General features: G+C 37.8%; 2 protein-coding genes across 3 annotated transcripts; both read left to right on the plus strand.

Annotated features, from left to right (window-relative positions):
• The first annotated feature begins 927 nt into the window (after positions 1-927).
• LOC104104687 (autophagy-related protein 18f-like) lies at positions 928-8,775 on the plus strand. Of its 2 annotated transcripts, none has more exons than XM_009612830.4 (8): positions 928-1,923; positions 4,960-5,424; positions 5,501-5,929; positions 6,216-6,428; positions 6,521-7,345; positions 7,449-7,615; positions 7,877-8,230; positions 8,543-8,775. In XM_009612830.4, exons 1-7 carry the CDS (start codon positions 1,711-1,713, stop codon positions 8,226-8,228), a joined length of 2,664 nt encoding a protein of 887 aa, XP_009611125.1. In that variant the 5' UTR covers positions 928-1,710; the 3' UTR covers positions 8,229-8,230; positions 8,543-8,775. The 2 variants fall into 2 exon arrangements, with proteins under 2 accessions (XP_009611125.1, XP_009611131.1); XM_009612836.3 differs by having other exon boundaries at positions 1,787-1,923; positions 4,892-5,424.
• Positions 8,776-10,230: 1,455 nt separating this feature from the next.
• Positions 10,231-13,574, plus strand: LOC104104680 (probable galacturonosyltransferase 12). Its single transcript, XM_009612822.4, has 6 exons — positions 10,231-10,695; positions 11,379-11,434; positions 11,584-11,739; positions 11,933-12,523; positions 12,642-12,944; positions 13,042-13,574. The coding sequence occupies exons 1-6, from the start codon at positions 10,473-10,475 to the stop codon at positions 13,324-13,326; spliced, it is 1,614 nt and encodes a 537-aa protein (XP_009611117.1). The 5' UTR covers positions 10,231-10,472; the 3' UTR covers positions 13,327-13,574.
• The last annotated feature ends 1,138 nt before the right edge of the window (positions 13,575-14,712 follow it).

Genomic DNA, 14,712 nt, shown 5'->3' on the forward strand with positions numbered 1-14,712 from the left:
TAAATTTAATTATTGATTACATAAATATTATGTATTTACTCATATATGTGGAAGAATAACATAAATAAAAATAATAATAACTTAAGAAAATATTTCTTAAAATTTTAGACCACAAAGCTATTGCTAACTAAAAACTTATACTTTTTACGAAATAAGAAAATAATACATCAATACTTATTGCAGTTCAATTCACAATCATATAAAATATCTAACTTTATTCCAACACTTAGGTTGTTTAGTTAATCTAGCATCTTCTTGCGAGTATATACATGTGGATCTTGCACATTATTTGTGAATTATAACATACTTTTATTTTATCAAATTGCAATATTACATAAGAAAATATTAGTAGCACTTATTGATAGTAGTACTAACGGTCATTTCCCTAACAGTAATGCACCCAAAAATATGACTACGATATGTAAAATATTGCAAATTTAAACCCTCACTCCAACAAATCTATAGGGCTATGAAAATATATGACCACGAGTATATAAAATATCATAATCGTTAAACTCATTCGCATATATTTCAAATCTACATGGCTGGTAAATATTTACATCTCTTGCCCCGCGGCAGTGGCATTTTTGTAATTACTAAAAATTACAACAGCCAAATTATATTGTAATTAGTAAAGTGCTCATTTTGAATTGACGGATGAGATTCATCATTTCGAATGATCAATGGCCTATATTTTCAGGTTGGTCAAAGCAAGGAAAATGCAAGGACTGAGACTTTTCTTGTACTTTTGCGTTCTCCCCAAGTTACCGTTACCGTTATCTTTTTACGGAGGTAAACTTTTTACTGCTATTACAGCGGCTACCGGCGGTGAAAAAGACTGACGACGGACGAAAACGTGAAGGGAGGTTTCTTCCGTTGAATATATATCAAATTTCTCACGCTTTAGCAATTGAAAAAGAAAAGAAAATTAAAAAAAAAGAAGAAAATAAAGCATTTAATATAACTTATATATTAGAGAGAGAAAGAGAGACGTAAAGAGAGAGACTTTATAATTTCTTCCATCATCTTTTCTTCATTATTATCCGATCCTTCAAATCTTTCTTCATACGCTTAATATGTATGCATATACGTACAAAATTTGTATATGAGTTAGGAATCTATCTCTATTTCTGTTCAAGTACTGAAAGCCTAAAAATTCAATTTTCAGGATCATCTGATCCAAATTTGTACATATTCTTTGTGATTTCTTTGTAAAAATATATATTTGATTTATGAATTTGATGTACAGGTAGATAAAGATTTGTCAAGTGCATAATACAACAAAGAAAGTTTTTTGAAAAATTTGTTGTTGTGTTTTACTAGAAGTTTAAAGTTTTGATTTTCATTTTTATCTTGTGGGGTTTGGTAGTTGTGTTCATTATTGTAAAGTAAAGGGAAGTTTAGAAGAAGACAGATTGGGATTCAATAGCTTTTTTGTGCTATTCTGTTGTGATTTGAAGAAGCGGTGATTTTTCAGTTGTGGGGTTTGGATTTTTCCTGTGTTGGAAGCAAAAGATGAAGACAGCTGTGAAATTAAAGTTTAAGACTTTTCCCATGTAACGTTTTTTCCCTAGGGCTTATCAAGAAGTGGTGATATATAGGAATAAGCTTAAGGGTTATGATCAGGAGAGTAGAAAATAGAAGATTCAAGAATCAGAGGGTTGTTTTTTATTTTAGTGTTGTATTTGTTTTGCCCTTGTGGTCTGGGGCATGGGAATGAGGAATGATGACCAAAAACCACCTCTTGAAGGTGGAGTAGTGCCTAGGTCAGGGAGGGGCAAGCATGGTGTTTTCCCGAGTTCATTTCGAGCTCTCTCCAAGATTGTATCCTCTGGTGCCTCAACGGTTGCTTCCACAGTTAAGTCAGCAGCTTCAGCTGCTTCGGCTATCGTGGAGAGGGATAATGAGTCCAGCCATGATCAGGTGCTATTCCCGTGTTCCTATGCCCTTTTGTAGTTTGTAGGTGTAAAAAGATTGAAACTTATATACTTGTTAACCAGGGGTTGCTACTTGTATATTTATAGTTGAATGTCTTGAATTCTGGAAGCAGTTGGTTAATGCAGTTCTGGTTGCAACTCCTTAATGCTTTGAATGTTATACTAATTTTACCTTAAACGAGTAACGGCTGAAAATGACAATATTTCAGTTTACTTTATACGGTGTATTGTTCCCCTCTTTTGTGGTTAGTATTCTTTGCACAAAATTTAGCTCCCAAGTAGAACTTATGTCGGTTAAGCTTCTGAGGTTGCATATCATGTGAACTTTTTCTTGTTGCCACAGCGAGAGTGAATATAAGCAAAAGAAATGTATCATAATTATATGGATCAGCAGGGGAAGTGAGATACTTCCACATTGACTGATCTGCTATCATTCCTATTTAGTTTATCATGGCCTCTTTCTCTCTCCAATGACAATTACACTTTTGATTATGCCGTATATTGTGTATATATGCATATTTAATGGCCTCTTTTCCTTATAAAAAAAGAAAGGATATGCATATCTTAACTGGTACATGGGTAGCATTAGGTTCTTTGGGAGAGACCTGTTTGATCGGGCATGCTTATTGAATTAGGAATACAATTTTCTGGATGCATTTGTGATCAGGGGATATTCATAATTGCAAAATGACCTTTTCTTCGATATAGTATCATAGGAGTTGGGACCCATGGATGAGTTTGTCGGGTTCTTCTTATCTCGTTTTGAAAAGCATGCTAAAGCTACCAGAGATTTTGTTCTTGTAGTGTTTTTTAGATTTCATGCTATGTGACGGCATATAACCTTTTTTCATTTAATGTGGTGTTTTGGCTCTTTCGTACAGTTCGTTAGAGTTATTGATATTTTACTTTATTTGTGGACTGCTAACTTCCGTTTTGTCGTGTTGGTCTAAGATCCCGCGTGGGTTTTGTCTGGTTGTTGTTTCTACATGAATGATCCTTATGCATAATTGGACCTTTTTTCTTTTGATTTTTTTGCCATTGTCGTGTATCCAGATTTATCGAATCATACCATATGTGGCATACTAGTGTTGCACTTAAGAATTTAAATGCATGTTAATGTTGCTTGAACTTTAATACTACGAATGGGAGTGTTAATCATATTTTTTTAACCCAAAAAAATGGGAGTGTTAATCATATGTAGAGAATGGAGGTCTGAAGACAGATGACAAAAAATTCATGTTACCATGTCCTTGTAATTTGGGTGGGCTTGAGTGTTGGGTCAAATAAAGGTAGTGAAAGTTTGGCCAACCTTAGAGAAGTTTTGGGGCACAGGGAGGGTGGAAGAGTGCGTGAAAGAGACATGGCATTAATGAAAGAAAGTGTGAGCTGGAGATCCATGGCCTTAATTATAGGAGATCGTCATGGACTTTAAACTTTAAACGTGCTTTTATGAAAAGATTTAACCAATAAATGCAAAAATTTAACCAATTTCCCTCACCCCATGCAAAAAAAGAAAAAGCTTATGTCATCTGGGGCAATCAGAAGTTTGAAGTAATGGAGATTTTATACTTTATTTCTTTGACAAGTAATGTAGGTTTATAGTCCAAAAGGAAAGGTAAATCGCCTACGACTATGTAATTTAATGCATTACAAGCTAGGCACTTGTGTTTTGGTGCCTGTAGCTGGTGAATTTCCGTCCAAACAAAGGTTTCCGTTCCCTCCACTTAACTTCAAATTACAAAGATGCTTTTGTCGGTAGAACAAAAAGGGCAGCCTGGTGCACGAAGCTTTCCGCATTCATGCAAGATCCGCGGACGGGCCGCACCCCTAGAGGGTATAATGTAGGCAGCCTACCCTGAATCAAGAGTCAGTGGCTGGTTCCACGGCTCGCACCCTTGACCTGTAGGTCATGCAGAAACAACTTTATCGTTGCTTCAAACTCCCCTTCCATGTGTAGAACAAAAAGAAAAAGAAAAAGAGTTATTCGTGGACAATAATATAAATTGTATAACAGTGCTTTGGCATAGATGCCAAACTTCAGAAGGCAGTTGCAGGGTTGGACATTAAAAATTAGATGCTGCTGTTGGAAAAGCTTTAGGGTCTGATTCATGATGGGAAGGTAGAGCCGGGCAGAGGCGGATTTACGGTCTACCAAAGGGTTCACCTGAACCCGTAGTCTTCGACAAAAATTGTGTATATTATGTGTAATAATTCATATAATTTGTCTAAGTACTACCTTTGTGAACCCATGGTTAGATTTGTGTTGTTGGTTCACTGGTTAAGTAGTTGAAATTTTTCCTTGGGGACCAGGGTTCGATCCTTGTTGAGCTCATCTATTTTTTTTATTAATAAAATCAAACTAGTGGTGAACCCATCCTCTAAGAATCCTGAGTTCGCCCCTGGAGCCAGGATGCTCTGGAAGGAAGATTTAATTAAAAGTCAGGGGCCTTCTTGGGGCAATCCTAGCTGGTGATAAGCTTGAAGAATATAAGAGGGATTTATACAACTATTGGTTGCTTTATTTTAAGGCTGAAAAGCCTGATGATTGTCTTCTGATGGGCTGATTCTCAAGTATTAAGTGTAGATTAGGTTGATACCTTGATAAGTTGAGGAGTTAACATTAACTTGTGATTCTTTTTTTGTGCAATTGTAATTTTGAATCCGGTTTCAAAGATATGGCTAAGGGGCCATAAGATTTCCAGATCAATTTTCATGATGATCCTAATACTGAAAGCTAGCGAATATATATTTTGGTTGTTTGATTTGGTCAAACTGCACATACATGCATATACCCCCCCCCCCCCCCCCACCACACACACACACACATTTATATGTATGTATTAAGTAGGTTGTTCATTGTTGGATGTCTAATTTTTAGATAGCATTTTATGATATTAGTTCAAATATTTTTGTTGCTCGTGCTTAGAGATTCATTGTGTTGCTATGTGAATAAGGTCGGAACTTTGATGCTCTTGCAAAGGGAAATGTAGCGTATTTCATATTCCTCTTCTACCACACACAGGTTCTCTGGGCCGGGTTTGACATGTTGGAATGTGAGAGAGGCACAACTCGGCAAATTTTGCTCCTGGGGTGTCGTTATGGCTTCCAAGTTTGGGATGTTGAAGATGGTGATAATGTGTGCAACTTAGTTTCCAGGCATGATGGTCCTGTTTCTTTTGTGCAAGTGTTACCGAAACTAATAGCATCGAAGACTGCTGACGACAAATTTTCTGTTAGTCGCCCAATGTTGATACTTTGTGCCGATGGATCTTTTTCTGGTGGTAGTAACAGTGGGGAGGGCATAGGAACTCCTCATAATGGAGCCTTCCAACATAATCATAACCAAGCAAGTGCCACTTTTCTGCCTACTGTTGTTTGGTTTTATTCCTTGAGATCTCACTCTTACGTGCATCAATTGAAGTTCAGATCAGTTGTTCACTTGGTAAGGTGCAGCTCCCGAGTGATTGCAATCTTACAAGCAGCTCAGGTATCTGACATGATGTCACAAAGTTTTACTCAGGTTTATCTGGCTAGACATAAGGATTACATTGCTTTTATTGCAGATACACTGTTTTGATGCTGCAACTCTAGAGAGGGAATATACTATTGTCACCAATCCTGTTGTCACGGGGTTTCCTGCTCCTGGAACCATAGGTGTGGGACCTCTCGCAGTAGGTCCCAGGTGGATAGCCTATAGTGGAAGCCCAGTTTCAGTCTCGAATTCTGGTCGAGTCAATCCACAGCACCTTACTCCTTCGGCTAGTTTCCCAAGTCCAGCTCCAAATGGGAGCCTTGTCGCTCATTATGCAAAGGAATCAAGCAAGCAACTTGCTGCTGGTATTGTGACTCTAGGGGACATTGGGTACAAGAAGCTGTCGAGGTACTATTCTGAACTGCGACCAGATGGTAATAGTTCTCAGTCTGGGAGTGCTCGTGTAAAGGTGCCCGGAGCTGCTAATGGTCATTTTCCAGATGCGGACAGTGTTGGAATGGTATAAGCTACTCTTATCAACTGTCTTTCAAAAATGTTGGTTTAAATTTTTATGAAGTCATTTTTAGGCTTTTGGGAGCTTTGCCAACATTTACTTTTATCATCATATTAACTCTCATGCCGTGTCTACCGTTCTGTGGACATTTATGTATGTCCACACATTTTGGGCTTTGTATTTTATTATTTCTAATGGTGGTAAGTGATTACCGTTCAGTGCTCTATATATAGTGGTGGGTTTGACCAGCATTGAACTCTGATCTAACTTGTTTCATTTTGTGCATCTGCAGGTCATAGTCAGGGACATCGTCAGCAAAGTTCTTGTTGCGCAGTTTAGGGCACATAAGAGTCCCATTTCAGCTTTGTGCTTTGATCCTAGCACTACTCTTCTGGTGACAGCTTCAGTTCAAGGTCATAATATCAATGTATTTCGTATCGTGCCTGGACTATCTGGGTCTTCTTATGTCCATCTTTATACGCTGCAGCGTGGACTGACCAACGCTGTAAGTATTCCTAAGTTGCTTTTTCTTCCTTATTGAATTTGTTTGGTTCTTGAGGCTTGAAGTCAATTATTATTTCCTTTTGAAAATCTCAGGTCATACAAGACATAAGTTTTAGTAGTGATAGCCGGTGGATTATGATAAGCTCTTCTAGAGGAACTGGCCATCTTTTTGCGATATCTCCTTCAGGGAGATCAGTTGATTTTCACACTGCTGATGCATGTTTTAGTGCTTGCACTAATGGCTCTGGGGTGATGACAAAACCTTCAGCTCAGAGGACCATGAATTCTCAAGTGCTTAATCAACAAAGCATTTGTGGATCTAGCCCACCCGTGGCACTTTCTGCTGTTGGCCGAATAAGGAGTGGAGCTAATGGTTGGAAAAATACTCTAAGTGGTGCTGCCGCTGCTGCAACTGGAAACGTTAGCTCTCTATCTGGGTCCATTGCTTCAGCGTTTCAGCACTACAAAAACTATAACCAATATACAGATCCAGCCTTTCTAAAATCAAATTATCACTTGCTGGTTTTTTCTTCTCCTGGCTGTGTGATACAATATGCTTTACGTATGTGTTCTGGCCTAGATTCTGTTACAACCATTCCTGCAGTGGCTACAACATTTGAGTCAGGCGTTGAAGTTGATACCAGATTAGTCATAGATGCAATCCAGAAGTGGAATATTTTCCAGAAACAAAATCGCAAAGAGCGAGGTGGTAATATTGATATATATGGTGAAGTTGGAGATTCTGATAGCAGTAAAGTATTTCCTGAAAGCATAAAGGTGGAAAATGGTCTCTATTCCAAGACTAGGAACACAATCACAGAAGAAAAGAGAAGTTCTGATGAAAGACATCATATGTATATATCTGAAGTGGAGCTTGAAATGCATAAACCCCAGATTCCATTATGGGCAAAATCGGAGGTACTTCACTATTTGTATGGTACCTCAGTCTGTGTCAGTAAATCTCATGCTGTCATTGTGTAATGGCTGATATCTCCTTTGTGCTTTTGTAATTGTCTTGCAGATCTATTTTCAATCATTTGTTACAGATGGGATTAATGTAGGCGATGTCTGTGCTTTTAGAGGAGAGTCTGAGATAGAAGCAATTTCAACTCACTTAGTCGAGGCGAGATCAAAAGATTTAATTCCAGTTTTTGATTACATTCAAGCTTCCAAGACCCAGCAAGGGAGGTAATTAGTGTTTATTTCTGTTTGTGAATGCGTCATCCTTGTTATAGGAAGTTACCCAACTATTTGGGTCTGCTTGATGGTTTGTTAGTCGTGTTTTAAAACATGCATAAAGCTGAAATGTTCCTTTGGGCGGGCAATGACTGTTTTGTAGGTCATGTGTTAAATCGTTAGTTGTTGCACTGCTACATTTTGTAATGTTTTGCCCATACTTTCTTGTTGAAATATGGTTATGTTTTCTGAAGTTTAAGTGCTTGTTATTAGGGCATGTTTTAACAGTGACCATAGCCAGCAGTCACTTCCTAGGCTGGAGTTCTCTGGAAACTGCAATCTTATGGCTAATGGTGGTTATGGATCGCATCATTCTATGAATGGTCCCAGGAGCGAAGTTCACTGTGGCCGAGAAGTAACTGGGTTGGATGGTCGCCCAATGACAAGTCAAACAGCTAATGGCTTTGTAAATAGTAGTGAGAGCCCTAAAGCGGACAGCCGGCTTGCTTTTGTAAATAGTATGGAGAGCTCTGTGAAAGAGACACAGTCTAAGTTTGTAAATAATAACCTAGATGGCACAGAAATGGAGAATCATTTCGAAGATGAAGTTGACGACGTTGATTGAAGGTAACTGATTTTGCTTTCTTGCTTGTTTTCATCAGCTTTATGCATGCACTTTCAAATAAATGTAGGACACATGATAATAAGATTTTCCTCAGATCATTGAAGTCGTTGCACGCTCTCCCTAACTTCTGTAAGCTAAAAGAAGTGTCTTATTTTGAACATGGTGAGATGAATGAAAGCTAAAATAAGTATCTACAGTATGAGTTATCTCTGCTTCACTCTCATTTTTATGAATGAAAAATTTTCATTATTTGAAATTTCACTCTTTTTTGAATCTTGCAGTTGATTAATATATTGTCTTCATTATCTTGTCAGGTGTTTGTTATTCGTTGATTAAGTGGGAGGTCTCTGTAAGTGTTAATATTGGTGGGGAAATGTAGAGAAGGAAAGGGTATAGGTTTCCTTGACCCAACGAGCAAAGTCATGTGGATGCTCTGACTTTGTAAATATTAGACTCTGAAACTTGTCCAATAAATAGTTGTAATATGTAAAAATAATAGCTCGGATCTTATAACTTGTTGCTTTATTTGATTATTTTCGTTAACTTATATCTTAGTCTATCGTTAACAAAATATTTGGAGACAACGCCAAAAATGAATTACCTCGCCTGCGCTGTCGCTGCTCCTCCAGCTTGTTAACCGCGAATCCTTTTTAGTGAATTTTTTTTAGAACTATTTTTTCTGTGAATGAGTCTAAGGCGTAGTACGTGATAGAAATGGCATTTTAATAAGAACGTAGGAGTTCTTTCATTAGGAACCTTTTTTTGTTCAGTCAATTAATATTAGGAACGTCAAATACTATAATTATAAAGTCTTTGATGTCTAAAAAATAAGATTTACTAAATTGATCATAAAACTACTTATCAATTGTCATACTACTTATTTAGTACTGCTTAAGTCTAGAACATTGAAAATTTTGAAGTATAAAATCAGTAAGTTTCTATTTTTCACCTTCGCTTCCATTTTTAGTAGGAACCTTATTCCTCTAGATCAATGATTCAATTCACAAAAAAGACTAATCTTGAACGAAAGGTCCTTACCAAATGACAGGTGATCAACTAACGTTTCAATAACGAAAACGGTTAGATAACTCCTTTGGCTTGTTTTTAAGCATTAATAAAAAAGAGTTATTTTCTTCTAGAATATTAAAAATTAGTTAAAAGTTTTCACAGGAAACAGGTTTGAAAGGAGGATATAACTTATTATACCCTTAAATGATAAAACTTAAAACTTTCATGGGAAACTGATTTGGAAAGCAGTGAACTACAATTACCTTTTAGGATGAGTTGATATTTATTCAACCTTTGAATGAATACATGGTCCATACAACTTGTCAAATATTTTGACCCTTAAAAAACACATATTAAACTCACCCAAGTCAAAATGGCGTGCATAGATGAATAGATGATGATGTTAATTGCCTGATCAGACAAAAGACATTGAATTCATTGAACATAATTGGATTAATTAAGCAAATAATATAAACTCTAGGAAACCAAACTCAATTCACGTGGAAGAGTATTAAAGTTAATCTCCAAACTGCCCAGAAACAAGCAAATAGTTATCTCTGGATAACTTTACCACAAATTATGCTGCTAACTTGTATAAGGCAGTGTAATATTTACAATAATTAAAATAGTCTAATGTTTCCAAAATAGGTTTAGCTCCAACAAACCAACAACTAGAGGCCTGACCCCACCAGGATTTAGATTTTGGAGTCACCCTGGTATGATGACTAAGGAAAAGAAAAGGAGAAAGACAGTGCGTCATTTTCCATTTTAGAAACTCTGTTCAATCAAAAGCCTAAACTTCTACATTGTATAAATCAAGCTTCTATTCTTTAACAACTTCATGTGGAGGCAAAGTGAAGCAACACCAAACTCTGCTACTACAATTCTTTATTAGTGTTGTGTCTCTTTCCTTCAAACTACTACTACTACAATTCTTGAGTTTTCTTTCATGTGAAAAATTAATATACAAACTTGGTAAAACCTGCATATGTAACCTCTATACTAAGCAAGGTTAGGTGATTGAAAACAACTCTACCACTCCTTTCCCTCTCCAAGTACTTCCTTTTACAGCATCTCTCTACAGAGGTCTTCTGCATTCTACTCAACTTCTTCTCTGAGTTATTGCCTAATGAATGACTAGACTAAAAGTACCAACATTTTGGTTATAGTCAGAGTTCAAGCACTGTGGCTTTTTTCTGCCTATTTTTGGGTGGCTCCTTTTCCTTTTGTTATTGAATGCTAAAAGCAATGCAGCTCCACATATCACCAAGTCTAAGGCATGTCACTGTTCTCCCTGCTAAAGGTTTCAAGGACTTTATTAAAGTAAAAGTTGGCTCCAAAAGATTATCGTATCGCATGGTCTTCTACTTCCTCCTGTTCCTTACTTTCCTGCTCCGGTTTGTCTTTGTGTTAACAGCTATAGACACCATCGATGGAGAACGAAAATGTTCGACCCTAGGTGCATCTCTCTCTCTCTTTCTATAATGCTATATACAAGATTTGAAAAATATGTTCAGGTACATTAATTAAGCAGCATTAGGAAAAGGATAATGGAGGAATTTAGTTTCATGCATAATCTTACATAGTGTTAGCAAATATTCAGTTGCTACAGATATAACAGCTCTAGAAGCAGTAATGCTACCATCTCTTATAACATACTAGCAGTAATGCATAGTAAGTACATCGCGAAATATATGTGTTACAATGGAAATAAAAATAGCAAATGCATACTATGTTTTAGAGAGTCGAAGATAATCAGAACAATGTTGCTCAAGTTAGCTGTAGCTTGTAAAAGAAAACTAAATCTGTCCTTACTTAACTTACCTGACATTGAGATATTTGTGATCATCCAAATGTTCTTACTCATTTCTGAATACAGAAAACTTAAGTTGATGTTACTAGATATGCATTGAATTTAAACTTGCCTTACTGAAGGAACTGCAGAATCTGTTAAATTTGGAAAGAGGATACTTAGAGATCTTTCTGAGGGAAGCGAACAGATAAAAAGTTTACATCTATTTCTGCAGATTAAAGGCTTGACACATATATCACCTTTCACTTTCCTCCTTTGTTTACTTTCATGGACGATAAGGCTGAAAATCATTCTGCTATATGCATTCTAAAAATATCATTTTACTACAGGTTGCTTGGGGAAAAAAATTGGACCAAGGATTTTGGGGAAACGGCTTGAATCAACTGTATGCTTCTGAGTCGTGTATCTTTTCCCTGTGCATAACACTGTGACATTCCCCTATTGAATAATGAAGATATCCCCCCTTACTAGTGCTTTTATTAGCTAATTTTGGGATTACATATTCTTGTCTCTTATTTACCTTGCATTTGCTAGGTTCCCGAGGTGATATACCAAGTATTAGAGGAACCTTCGGACCAAACTGAAATGCGAACAAGGCCCGAATCTCCTCAAACATTAGATGAGTTTATTGCAGAAATGAAGGATGGAAGACCAGACGCAAAAACCTTTGCTGTCAAGCTCAAAGCTATGGTATTATGTTCTTATCGTGCATTCCACAACATATACAGGAATATACATATAATGAAGCAAAAGGCCATAAGATATCGACAATTCAGACACTCTAGGCAAAAAGGAAATCCTATGATCAATCTAAATGTAAACAGTTTCTCATAATGTGACTGGTTCCAAGTCAAAGCCTGATTAGTGCATATTCCCTTTGTAGGTCACACTGCTAGAACAGACGACGAGAACTGCCAAAATCCAAGAATACCTGTATCGACATGTGGCATCTAGTAGCATCCCAAAACAGCTGCACTGCCTTGCTCTCAAGCTCGCGCATGAGCATTCCACCAATTCCAATGCCCGTCTCCAATTACCATCGCCTGAACTTGTCCCCGCCCTTGTTGATAACTCATACTTCCATTTCGTCCTTGCCTCTGACAATGTTCTTGCTGCTTCAGTTGTTGCTTCATCACTCGTGCAGAATTTCTTGCGCCCTGAAAAAATAGTCCTTCACATAATCACAGATAGAAAAACCTATGCACCTATGCAAGCTTGGTTTTCATTGCATCCTTTAACACCGGCTGTCATTGAGGTTAAAGGGTTGCATCATTTCGATTGGTTCACAAAGGGGAAGGTACCGGTTCTGGAAGCTATGGAGAAAGACCAAAAAGCTAGATCACAGTTCAGGGGAGGGTCATCAGCAATTGTGGCAAACAAAACTGAGAAGCCTAAGATCATCGCAGCAAAATTACAAGCACTCAGTCCCAAGTATAATTCACTAATGAACCACATAAGGATACATTTGCCAGAGGTAAGACACTGAAAGACATATATCTTTCACTTGAATTACATGTAACATCCACGAGTGACGGTAAATTCCCATTTTCCTGGATAATGATTATATACTGAGAATATAAATCTCTTTTCAGTTGTATCCCAGTCTGGATAAGGTAGTATTCCTGGATGATGACATCGTCGTTCAAACGGATCTTTCACCTCTATGGGACATTGACATGAATGGCAAGGTGAACGGAGCAGTGGAGACATGCAGGGGAGGGGACAAGTATGTCATGTCAAAGCGCTTCAAAAGTTATTTAAACTTCTCCCATCCTCTAATAGCAAGAAGCTTTAATCCCAGCGAATGCGCGTGGGCCTATGGCATGAATATTTTTGATCTAGAAGCATGGAGGAAAACAAATATAAGTCAGACATACCACTACTGGCTCGAACAGGTAAACTACAAGTGACATCAAAAAAGGTTTTTGTTTGCAAAGTTATCGAAAGTCATAATTGAACATTCTATCATAAAGTTTTGCTTTTCGTATGCAGAACTTGAAATCGGACCTAAGTTTATGGCAGCTAGGGACATTACCTCCTGGTCTAATTGCATTTCATGGCCACGTCCACGCCATTGATCCCTTTTGGCACATGCTAGGACTGGGGTACCAAGATAATACAACTGTAGCGGAAGCTCAAAATGCTGGTGTGATCCACTTCAACGGTCGAGCAAAACCTTGGCTAGATATAGCATTTCCACAACTTCGTCCATTGTGGACAAAGTACGTTAACTTCTCTGATAAATTTATCAAAAGCTGTCATATTAGAGCATCTTGAGTTGACCTGGGATAAGAGTAATGTTGATAAATGAGAGAACAAAGTTCGGTCACAGGAATGGAGGCCTCCAATTCCTGATGCAAGATGGCAATAGCCCTGAGCTTGACACCCTGGAACTCCTACTGATCACTTGAATTTCTGGTTCTCCAATGTATTTTATTTTGCAGTTTAGATTCTATACGGTATGATGGATTCTTTCAACCAAAAATGCTTATACAGATGGTAAAAAAGATACTATTTTCGTTCGCCGTGTTAAGTGTATTTCCAGGTCTATCAAGCAGGATTAGCAAATAATTAACATATGATGATATATTGGGAAATGAAAATACTACACAGACCAAAGGATAAAGTGATTGCAGTACATAGCTTCCACCTCCTTCCAGTAAGAATTAACATCTTGTTTTATCTTGACTAACAGTAAGTCAACTATTCCACAAAATTTGAAAACAAATCATATTATTGTGCAAAGATACAAGAGAGCATCCCTCATTCGAAAAGGTTTTACTTCCACAAACCAAACATTCTTATTAGAGGAGACAACAACAACATACTCAGTGTATTTCCACAAGTGGGGTCTGAGAATGGTAGTGTGTACGCAGACCTTACCCCTATCTTGTGCGGGTAGAGGGGTTATTTCCCATAGATCTTATTAAAGGAGACAACAACATCAATTAGACAATTACTACGTCTCAACCCCAAGCCAGACTGTTTAGTTGCTTAGCCATACGATGAAAGTTTGGGAGAGGGAGGTTGAAGTGAGGGTGAGGAGCAGTGTGTTCATTTCTGAGAACTAGTTCGGTTTCATGCCGGGACGTTCGACTATGGAAGCTATTCATCTGGTGAGGAGATTGGTGGAACGGTATAGGGAGATGAATAAGCACTTACATAGGGTGTTCATTTACCTAGAAAAAGCTTATGACAAGGTCCCGAGAGAGGTGCTTTGGAGATGCTTGGAAGCTAAAGGGGGTCCCAATAGCCTATATTAGGGGTGATTAAGGACATATATGATGGAGCTAAGATTCGGGTTAAAACGGCGGGAGGAGACTCAGAACACTTTTCGGTTGTGATGGGGTGCACCAGGGATCAGCTCTTAACCTATTTCTATTTTCCTTGGCGAAGGACGCATTGACGCGACACATTCAAGAGAGGTGCTGTCACGGGGGCGTTTTTAGTCATCCTAAAGTCACGCCCGTGCAGCAGTCAAGTTGCGCACTTGACTCAGCCTTTCCCAACACTTAGCCAAATTTTCAGCAAGTTTGGCCTTACACGAAATTAGGCAGCAAATATAAAGAGAACACAATCAAATACGGAAAAATCCCAACCTTTGAATTAATTCGAAAATCTACAAAGGAAACCCTCACTTTGCTATGAACACAAGTCGTCCAC

The sequence above is a fragment of the Nicotiana tomentosiformis genome, chromosome 7, assembly GCF_000390325.3.
Source record: "Nicotiana tomentosiformis chromosome 7, ASM39032v3, whole genome shotgun sequence".
In the NCBI taxonomy this organism is placed as follows: domain Eukaryota; kingdom Viridiplantae; phylum Streptophyta; class Magnoliopsida; order Solanales; family Solanaceae; genus Nicotiana; species Nicotiana tomentosiformis.

What these genes read in the sequence shown, in the direction of transcription:
- LOC104104687 (XM_009612830.4), top strand. Translation starts at nt 1,711, where the DNA reads ATGGGAATGAGGAATGATGACCAAAAACCACCTCTTGAAGGTGGAGTA. An exon ending in ATGAGTCCAGCCATGATCAG is followed by an intron (nt 1,924 to 4,959) that starts GTGCTATTCCCG and finishes TACCACACACAG; the next exon opens with GTTCTCTGGGCCGGGTTTGA. An exon ending in CAATCTTACAAGCAGCTCAG is followed by an intron (nt 5,425 to 5,500) that starts GTATCTGACATG and finishes CTTTTATTGCAG; the next exon opens with ATACACTGTTTTGATGCTGC.
- LOC104104680 (XM_009612822.4), top strand. Translation starts at nt 10,473, where the DNA reads ATGCTAAAAGCAATGCAGCTCCACATATCACCAAGTCTAAGGCATGTC. An exon ending in GGAAACGGCTTGAATCAACT is followed by an intron (nt 11,435 to 11,583) that starts GTATGCTTCTGA and finishes TGCATTTGCTAG; the next exon opens with GTTCCCGAGGTGATATACCA. An exon ending in CTGTCAAGCTCAAAGCTATG is followed by an intron (nt 11,740 to 11,932) that starts GTATTATGTTCT and finishes TTCCCTTTGTAG; the next exon opens with GTCACACTGCTAGAACAGAC.